The sequence below is a fragment of the Cyprinodon variegatus genome, unplaced genomic scaffold (genome assembly GCF_000732505.1).
Source record: "Cyprinodon variegatus isolate N-32 unplaced genomic scaffold, C_variegatus-1.0 Scaffold137, whole genome shotgun sequence".
NCBI classification, from domain to species: domain Eukaryota; kingdom Metazoa; phylum Chordata; class Actinopteri; order Cyprinodontiformes; family Cyprinodontidae; genus Cyprinodon; species Cyprinodon variegatus.
Genome location: NW_015150590.1, coordinates 1,189,733 through 1,200,432, shown reverse-complemented (window position 1 = coordinate 1,200,432; position 10,700 = coordinate 1,189,733). Strand labels below are relative to the sequence as shown.

The following is a 10,700-nucleotide window of genomic DNA, read 5'->3' as shown; positions in this document are numbered from 1 at the left end:
TATTCTGAAATTGTAAGCTTGGAAAATTATGTTGGATAATAAGGCTAATTTCAGTGTATTGCGTTTATATTTTCAGTTCTCAATAAAGACCTTGTTTGATCACTTGACAACATCAGCCCTCTAGCTGTGACTGCAGCAAGCTAGAGCTAGTTCTGTTCACATTTTTACCTAAGAATTGGATATGAAGTCAATAAAGACAGGAAATGTTTTTAAAGTGTTAAATACAATGTATGAATATTTGAAATTAAAGTGTTAATATAAGAAAACGGTTTTCTTTTTATTTGACATTGAGAATCCTGTTGTAGCTGTTGTTGCTATTGAGAGAAGGCCATCTTTTGTCAGATGTCCCATGTGACAGGGACCTAGGTGGAGAACCAATGCTGGTATTCTAAGTGAAACCCATAAGCAGGACCTTTTTCTCTATTACCAACTCAGGGCCTTAGATCTTTCTTATCCAGGGCTTGATTAAGCCGGGCATACACTGCGATATTTTCAATCATTGCACGCAGCTACAACTAAAACTGTACAATGAAACCGTAGGGTTAGTTCACAGCTCATGATGCATGTTCTCACACCGTGCGAGCCGACGCTCTGATGCGACCTTACGACGGCCAAGTGAATTTCAAACATGTTTGATTCTCTCCTGACCTAATGATTCCTAATCGGGAGGTGGTTGTTAGAGGCTAATTACCCCATGTTACCCAATGTGTACTACACGACACACGATCAGACTGAAAGCCGGCCTGATCGAAAAATTCTCGCACGACTGAAGAATCTTCCCGGAAAGGGCAAAAAATCTTACAGTGTATGCCTGGCCTTAGCAAAATGAACAACACTGAGTTGTTTTTGTGTCTGTGTGTACGGCCAAGTTTTTCATATTTAAAATAAAACAAAATTCATTTGGTCTGATACTTATTACTTACTGTTCTTTTTACTCAGTATCTAAATTTTGTAGAAACCAGGGTAAATAAAAGGAAAAATTAATAAAAGTTGAATTTAAAACATTAAACAGGCCTGTTGCGGTCAGACTCAGAGCAAATGATCGTCTTAGTGTCAAGTTTGGGTTGGTGTTTGAGGACCCAAATGCAGAGGCAGGGAGGCAGATGTGAGTTCTTGTAGTTTTAATGAGAGGAAACAGTTTAACAAAGGCAGAAGTCCAAAATTTAACTTAATATTAACACAAACCAGAACCATGGAGACATCAGGGGAAAATAATCACGAGGAGCCAGGGAGAGACGAGGTAGGAAGAAAGCAGCAACGACAGGACCAGCGACAACAAGGAACCAACAAAGAGTGAGAGCAGAGGGAGAGCATATATAGCTGACAGAGACAAAGGGAGGGCTAACGAGCTGACAAGGAGCAGGTGTGAGGAGACAACGAGGGAGCCAAGGAGAAAGGAACACACACAAGAGGGCAACAGAGGACAACAGAAAAACATGAGAACTAACAAATCTAGAAATTACAACAAAAAAGGAATTAAACCAATAAAACTAGGAAACATAGAGCAAAGTAAAGCACAATAACAACAAGACCATGACACTTAGATTGGATTACCTCTACCCACCCCACATAACACCTACTTTATCCAAGATAAAGAAGGCAAAGGCCTCAGAAGAATTAAAACCAGAATGCATTTGTTTTATGTGATGGATTAGGAGCAGGCAGAATACTCTTTTGTGATCACAGTCAGTCATAAAGAGATTTGGGTGTTTTTGTGTACATTTAGGAAAAAAAGACATCCACTATACCTTTAATGTTCAGTTCAATCTTTTCTAAATATACCACAATATTTAAGCTGAGTCATAGTTTTGTTTTTCTTTTTAGTTAAACTGCATAAAGATGGTCTCCAGTCCCAATGCATCAATTTGAGCTAACCCTTTTCCATTCTAATGTTATTCTACTATTATTATTTTAGATGGTATAAATCACTTTGTGAATGTTAAGTTTTTACATATGCATATTCCCCCCCCGTACATAGTATGATCTGCTCTTAGGAGTATGATCTGAATGCCCATAAAGGTGCCTAGTGTTCCACTAAATATACTCACTAATTAAGAATTGCACTTGCTTTGAAGATCAGCTTTGTGTATGTAAACAAGTTTGCAGATGTTTTAAGGTGCACAAACCTTTTTCAAGTTTAGGCCGGTTATATGTTAACCTTAATTGTCTGTTTTAGAACAAACAGACTGGAATAAGATTCTAAACATAAAAACTGTATTTCAGAATCTCAACAAAAGACTAAGTAACAAATAACTGATATAAATTCTTCCAATCTCTAGAAATCATAGAGCAGATGAGAGCGGATGAGTCAACAGCAAGCCAACCTAGCGATGGCTATCTTAATAAACTAAGAGGACAGCATCAATAAGAGAAGCCATACAGAGATTTAGGATGACCCTTGCAAACCTGCACATCAAAAACTATGGTGGAGAATCTGTTGACAGAAGAACTGTTAGTCATTAATCACGAACTCGGACTATGTGAAACATTTGTAAGAAAGTTATTGTTAAAAGAAAAAAAAAAAAAAAGCTCAATTTGAGGTATACCTCAAGCCAATAAACACAGAGTAAGAAAAGAAACTTTACCTGGACCTCACCTGATATATATAATGATCCATCCATCTTCTCCTGCTTGCTCTATGGGAAAGTCTATGGGAAAGAGGCTGCGTACACCCTGGACAGGTTGCCAGTCTGTTGCATGGCAACACAGAGATACACAAATACATACCATGCACACACACACACACTCACACCTAAGGACAGTTTAGAATAGCCAATTATCATACCTGGAGAGAACCCACTCATGTAACAGGAGAACATGTAAACTCCATGCAGAAAGACCCTGGGCCAGGAATCAAACCAGAACCTTTTTAGTGCAAGGCAACATTGCTACCCTCTGCACCACCATGCTGCCCCTATACATAATAAAATAAGGTAAACACAAAGTTATTTACATAAAAGAAATACAACAAAACATGGGAAAGAATTAATTAAATAAAAGTATAGAATCAACAATGCAAAAGCTTTTTTGAACTGTGTTTCATGCTGCATTTTAAAATGGACCACAGCGTCTGCCATAAGGAGGGACAGAAGCAGGTCATTTCAAAATCTGTGAGCTACAGCCTGACAGGACAGATCTCCTCGAGGTTTAAAATATTTTAGGGACCATTTGAATACCAGCACAGTGTCATTAAAGATATTTCTAAAAGCCAAAATGTATTTCCATTTTCTTTCCTTAAGCCTTAAAAAGATACAGATACCATGTGTTTTTAATGAAGAACCTGACTCCTGTCAAATAATGGTATATTTGATATATTGCCATCACTACCCAGGTTGACAGAAATATGTGTTACGACAAGTTGATGTGAGTACAGAATGTAATTCACAGGAAAAATGTTTTAGTTCCAAACAGCTTTGCTTTGTGAAACTTTTACAGCTGCTTTCATCTTTCATTTTATTCCTCTTAACTTTTACAGAGCTCATAATTTACAGCCAAATCACAGTTATAAATGTCTGGCACCTCACTAGCACATCCCCTCAGTTAATAAAGAAGTCAGGGTATATCAAATGACATAGATATTTCTGTTTTTAAAGTCTGCTGTAATAACTCATAACTATGATTTTCACACCTTTTTAAGCTTGTCCCATATATCTCAGTTTTTATGACATTTGTTTTAGAGTAAACTGCCCTTTCCTGCAATTGTTTTCATACTTTGCTTTCATGTTTTTTTCCACCCTTCATAAAAGAAGCTGCAGATTCTGCCCCAGCTTGCAAAAAAGCAAAGAGTGTAGCTCTCCTTTGTTGTGATATAGACAAGAGGGAAGGTCTGCGCCAAAATCCTTTCCCCTTTCCAAGTTACAACACAGCTTTTTGACCTGTGAGGGTGGTACTCCTATTAGTCACATTTGAAGCAGTATTGGATGTCCACCAATATTCTACATGCAATAACTGTTTTGGTAATTATCCTGCATTTGTCAGGCCATTCATCACTATTTGTGCCTGTGAGCAGTTGGCAGCATATTCAAAGAGATTCTTTATGTCTCTTCTCCTGGCTTTTAAATCCCAGTTTTATTACATTAAAAATGCTTTAACACTAACATTTCTCTCATCAGTTTCTTATGTGTTTTCAGCAGAGAAGTTGACAGAAGCTTAACTGTGTTCTCAGTCATTCTTTAACCAACAAACATCACATTTTTGATGTGCTACAACATGGGCCTGTGCGGGCTAATAATTTTTCTATTGAGACACAGTATCTCTGCTTTATCTTGCTTGTTTCTAGGATTCAGCCTCTGCAAGTCACCTGTGTGGAAGTCATCAATCTCCAAAGGCAGCAAAGTCAAATACATGTGCATGGAAAGATTTTATCAGTAGCAAGTCCCAGCAATACCCATGAAGATGAGGGAGAAAGATACCAATAAGTTAGTCCTTTAAGCTCTATGGCTTCTCAGCTAACATTGTTAATCATCTGCTGTCATATGCACTCTGTGCCTGCTTTCCTGTTTGAACTGTACTTGAAAATTGAAATATTTGGCTAAATTTCCCAATTGTGCAACTGCATTCTTGCTAAACCTAGTGAATCATTGTAATATTGGAGGAATAAAGAAGAACAAGGGGCTTTTTGAAAGTATCTATTCACCCTCTTATGCTTTTTCATGTTACAACCACAAATTGTAATGTAATTTGAAGATTTGGATTATATGTGATTTAAAAAAAAAGAAAAAAATATGTTTACCGACAAAAAAGGTATCCTATTATAGTTCGATCTATGTTATATGATTGGAAGGCTAAACTGTCAGAGGCTCTTTCCTTTTACTGTGTCAAAAAGGGTTTCTTCCATAACTGACATGTATTTTGCTAATTTTACACTTCATTTTAACTAGCTTTAACGTCCTTGTGGTAGAACAAGGTCGGGTCCATTAAAGGTTTGTATTTATAAAAATATGTGCAAACTTGATGTACATAGATGGTCTACTACACCAAGGATTGCATCTGTAAAGTGAGCAGAACAGCAGATCCAGTCTATTTATTTTAATTCCTCATAAAAATACACAGCATATTTGCTAATCATATATGCACATAATCAGAATGTGCAAAATACTGGGAGGGATTTAAGCTAATTTAACTTCTTATGACCTGCATTACAGCTAACACAATTTGAAATGGATTGTGGGTGTAGTTTACATGCAGTCCTATACTTTGGAAAATTAGCTCACAGCAAGTCTACCTTTTAAAAAATGCAAACTATAATTCATGCTATGGACTGCAGATCTATAGCCTGACGTAGTCCTACTCAATTCTAGTCAGAAGATGAGTCTGATACTGCTCCATAGAGCTGTGATTATGGGGCGTGTTTCGAACGAACCAGGAAAAAAAATGCCTCTGCACTCAAATGGATAGACCTACAACCAATAAGATCAACGGAGTGCGTGACGTATGTCAAGCGACCAAGGGAGCCAGCTGAAAAATTAAACTTTTGCCGAATCCCGTAGGAAGGATGCCAAAAACATCTTTCTTTTCAACAAATGCCTTGATCGCGTTTCTCTGTTACTCTTTTAAAATTAATTTGCTGTCGATATCTTCTAGAACAGACCTAATAGTAGAATCTACTGACCTAAACTCTCCAGCGGCAGCCATTGTTGTTGTCACCCATGCGTGCTTTGGTCACGTGGTTGATTACGTTACTGTTGATCATCCTTCCATCATCGTATAAAGCCCGCCCTGACAATTTGATTGGCCCGACCAGATATTGGGTGAGCATACTCGCGCTACTATTGTGTATATCTGTTTATAAGTTGTAAAATGTGTTATTATAGTATATTATTAAAGAAATAATTTATCTTTAATTAAATTAAACCAAGTCTCATGTTTTGTTGTTATGCAGGTGCTGAAAATTTTTTTTTTCTTCCACTGCTGCATGTATTTCATATTTTTATTAATCTATTTGCAGGGTGTTGCATCCCTCAGCCACCTTAGACCAGAGAGTGTTGTTGGTTTGGCTTATTTTCAACAATGGCTTCCTGTCTAGCACATGTCTCACTCAGGTTTAATTCTACACATTATTAAGCTGGGTGTGGTTCTATTAAATCTATTTCTACATCTGGTTTTAGCCAATTACATTCTAATCAATTCTTGATGCTTCTCTTTGAAGGACAAAAACAAGTGGACGCAGCATGTATGGGTACAGATTTCTGACCTACTGTACCATATTTATTTGGATTTAGCTATGGGCTCTGCAGCTCTGGTTCTCCTCAGCTATATGTCCTGAATTAAATTATGTTACTGCAATGTGATTGGCCCGTTTAGGGTCAGTCTTGAACGGGGCAAGATGGACACTTGTATGTTTGTGAGATCAGCTCACAGGCAAGGTTAATCTGCTTCCACTTTTCCATAAAGGCTAGAGTAGTGGTTATTTTGTCCCCCGAAATATCACAGATACTGAATAGAAATGCAACTTTCATATTTTCTTCTTTTTTAAATTTGTGCTGTAATTTGTATTTCAGTATCAGATAAAACTCAAACAAACTACATTCAGCTTTTGTTGCAACATAATTCGATACTACATTGATGCCAACTTATAAATCCTCCAAACAAAAGAGGCATTCAAGCCTGTTGCAATAAACTCCAACTTAAGATCTTTGCTGTATCATTTTATTATAGTAATCCACAAAGCTATCGCCCTTCAATAAACTTTTAGGACTGGACAAGTTATATATCTATGCTTTATTGTGTGGTGCAGCCTGTGTTAAACCTTATAATCTGACTGTGATGAAAGACAAAAAAGGAGAATGAATCACTAGAACCTTTCCGGTAATGTTTTATTTTATAATTTTTTCTAAAGTTGTCATTCTTAGATACTGACATACATTTCCTCACTGTTTGAATAAAAGGCAGATTTTGATCATTAATAAAATGATAAATACACATTTATTTTATAAGCGTCAGAGGCTAAAAGATATTTCGTCTGATAAAAAACCCCAACATATCATATATACAATCTGAACTGGGTCAACGTGCCTATCTAAATGATTAAAAATCTCTAAAAGTAGTTACTTGAAATGAGGGTGCATAGCTTACAAAAAAAACTTTTCACCTGAGTTCTAAAATTGTCAGTTCGACTAAAATAATCGTTTTGTGATGGGCAGCTATTTAGGTAACTCCTTTGCCTGGAAAAACCAGTCGCACTATACAGTTTTTCCATCCCCTTTTACTCCATAGTTTGTTTAATATTCTCAGGCTGCAGGGTTTTTTCCTTTTTGAAGTCTGCAACCGTTCTTTTTTCTTGCTCTTTGATTGATTTGAACCCTTTACCACAAACACTATGATTTCTGGGAAGAAAAACCCATCTCCTTCCTGAATAGCACAAGCGCCTTAAATCTTCTCTGACTTATAAGCACCACCATGGGAGACTGGATTATTTTCTGTGAGATTTTTATTGCAACGTACATAACACAATTTGTAATAAAACCTGTACACAAACATAAGAAAAGAAAGACACTTAAAAAAACAATCTCATTTAGTATATAACAAAGCTTTTCATTTTCTATGGCACGAGCCCTAAAAAGTAATCATAACAACAGTTTCACTCATATAATTACTTAATTGAACTGGGTACATTGCAGATGTATTACATATTTCATCAACGCATAATTTACCCTCATCACCTTTTTATAATCAAACAGCTTATTTAATATTTGATGGCAAGAGAACAGTTGCAAAGGATTCCTCTGAAGTAGCCATGCATTGGAATGTGTGTTCTGTGAATATATTCTCTGGTGGTCTTATCAGCTCCAAGGGTCTGACTGTTAACTGCAAAGTGCTGCTGCAACTCTGGAGTAGCTTTTGACCTGTTATGTTAACGCTGAGTGAAAGCAAAAGCAGAGCTGCAAAAGTTTCTCGGCCAGCCTCCTGACTTGTCTTCCATTCAGACTCCATAAAATCCTCATAAAAGCTGCTCTTTGCCCTGTTATAAAGCGGCAAAGAGCCAGAAGATCAAGGTTGTGTCACTGTGGGGGCGCTGTCCTCCTCAGCCTCTTTTTGGATGCCTTGAATGCTGCAATAAGATAAAAAAAAATAAAAAGGGCATTAGTTTTGTTTTCTATGAGTTACCTCTTTGCAAATTTCAGATAAAAATGTCTTCTATAAATACCTTTTTGAAAGTATTGTTATTCTTCTCATCAATCTTCTCCATTAGGTTCTTGACCCATTTCTCATTGGGGTCTGCACAAAACTTGCGTCCCCTCTTCATGATCAAGCTAAGAAAAGTTAGGGGATTATGTGAGATTCTGGTTCAGAAAGAAAGTGGCTTTTTTTTTTTTTTTTTTTTTTTGCACATTAAAACTTACATTACAGCAGGAATGTTGCAGCCGCCATCTGCCTTCTGGATTCGGTACTTGACTGCATGCTTTTGAACATTTTTCTGAAGACTCTTCACATACTTCAGACAGCAGTCCTCATAGGACACTGAAAGGTCAGAAATCAAGTTCAGTTCAAAGCCACCAGATTATAAAAACATCAACACTTTTATAGTAAATGTGGGCAAATATTAAAGTGGATTTTTGCCACTCAGTCATCAAAAAAGAAGAAAGTAGGGATGTTAAAGACAATAAACAAAGCAGTAAGCACTTAGAAAGTCACACATGGTCATCCTGGTAATAAGGTAATAAACCAATAAACCAGGTGTATTACATCTGATTAGTTCTTTATTCTTTGCTTTATAGTGTTTGCAACAGTATTCCCAGAAACCAGCTGTTTGTTTATTATTCATAAACTTTTACCTTGTGCCAAAGTGTAGCAGAGACAAGAAAAGATCAGCAGGAGGAATAAGGCGTTGAACCGCATGGTAAAGTCTGTGGAGCAGCTCTGGAAAAGCATTGAAAAATAACCATAAAACATAAATGCAATCAGCTTTGTCCCTCTTTTTACTGCTGATTAGCTCTTCCCGCATCTACCCACTCAAACCTTGAACTTTGGATAAATATGAAGAAATTCCTGAGTCTATCCAACAACCTATCCAGTCACACCTTGGATCAATACATAAAAAAACTTTTCTTTTCTTTTTTTTTGCATTATGGAGAAAACTTTCTCACATGTAAAATAAAACCTTCCTGCCTCCAAATGATAAACATACATATTTGTTGCCCTTTGAAACTTCTAATGCACTTCAGACTTTCTGTTTGTGAAAAAAATTACATTTTTTCGCTTTTATTAAAAAATAAGCATGTACAAGTAATCACTCATATTTTCTATTCTGCTTATGCTTTCTAATATTTAACCAAATCCCTGCTTTTATTACACCTACTCCTGCAAATAGATGACAGTTCCTGTTTACTTTTCACTATGAAATACGGTAAATTAACATCTGATAAGATCAGTAAAAGTGAACAGTAAACTAAGTTGATTATCCTAAATATCTCACCTGTAAGGGCTTTCAGTGTCGGCTGCAGCTGTCTGTCTTTGTGTCTAACCTGTGAAGGCAGTCCTCCTCCTTATAAAGCTTACACCTTGCTGACTTGCCCCCACCCCCCCTCCCACCCCTTACCTTTGTACTTGAGTTTATCTTCATATTTCCTTCTTTCTTTTTAAGGGTTCTCTAATGTGCTTTAAAGCTTTCTTAAGTTCCTGATGCACCCACACGTTGAGTTTTGTCTTATCAAATCAAACATTTGATCCCAGTTTCTACACCCCTTATCCCCAAGAAAAGAACATTGGACTTTTTAAAATTATGTGCAATAACTGCCTAAATATCAAAAAACCTTTGATTAAAAATTCACAATTAATCCTTAAGTCAGTTTGAGATACATTAGTGGATTCCAACCAAAATAAAAAGAAAAACAATAACTAATCTTTCACAAGTTTAAGGATAAAACAAAAATAGGACAAAATTACAATAAAATTCAAGAACAATGAGCTGGAATAAATAAATAAAACTTCTTTTATTATATGACTCTCGGTAGTCACCACACTGACAGCGGTAAACATCAATTAAATGAATTTTGAGACAGTGGACTCGTATTAGTACCTGAGTGTTTAGATGAATGATATACGGGATGAAGTAACAGGAAGGGCAAAGATCTTTTGAAGTGAAGGGGAACCCACTGAATACCTTTTTTGACCTTTTGGTGGCTTCATTCATATTTTATGGTGCAGTTTTTTTGGAGGAGAAGCTTATCTAGCTTATTTTCTTAATAAAAAAGAGCAACCTCTAACAGTTTTGTTGGCTGTTGGGTGCTGCTTACATTTAAGCATTTTTCTGTGCTAAATCAGAAAATAGATTACCAAATACACATGAAAAAAGTGGATCAGTGTTTTTTTTTTTTTTTATCTTTCTTTCTTTTCAAATATTTGGGTTGCAAATTAAACTTCTCCACTGTGAGGTCAATTAAGTCAATCAATCAATTATCTCCTTCCATTTGTTCATTTCTTTATTTCTCCACAGATAATAAATGTTTTTTTAATCTTACCTCTATGTTACATAGACTTCCTCTAAGGCTACAGGTTTGTCCTCAGTGACTGCTGGTGACAAAGGAAACTCCTAATGACTCCTTTTGGTAGCATCCATCAGTTTAATTCAATTTAGTTTATTTATATTGTGCCAATTCATTACACACTTAATCTCAAGGCACTTAACAGAGACAATTCAACCAGATCATACAGTCAGATTGGTTCCATCTAAGGAAAAACCAGCTGATATCATCGACTCA

At 36.3% G+C, this 10,700-nt stretch overlaps 1 protein-coding gene across 1 annotated transcript; it reads right to left on the bottom strand.

The window, feature by feature from the left end:
* Positions 1-7,547: 7,547 nt before the first annotated feature.
* Positions 7,548-9,471, bottom strand: LOC107085925 (C-C motif chemokine 25-like). The gene is made up of 5 exons (XM_015376581.1): positions 9,416-9,471; positions 8,775-8,859; positions 8,343-8,460; positions 8,147-8,252; positions 7,548-8,050 (listed from the first exon to the last, which is right to left on the bottom strand). The coding sequence occupies exons 2-5, from the start codon at positions 8,836-8,838 to the stop codon at positions 8,024-8,026; spliced, it is 315 nt and encodes a 104-aa protein (XP_015232067.1). The 5' UTR covers positions 8,839-8,859; positions 9,416-9,471; the 3' UTR covers positions 7,548-8,023.
* Between the last annotated feature and the right edge of the window lie 1,229 nt (positions 9,472-10,700).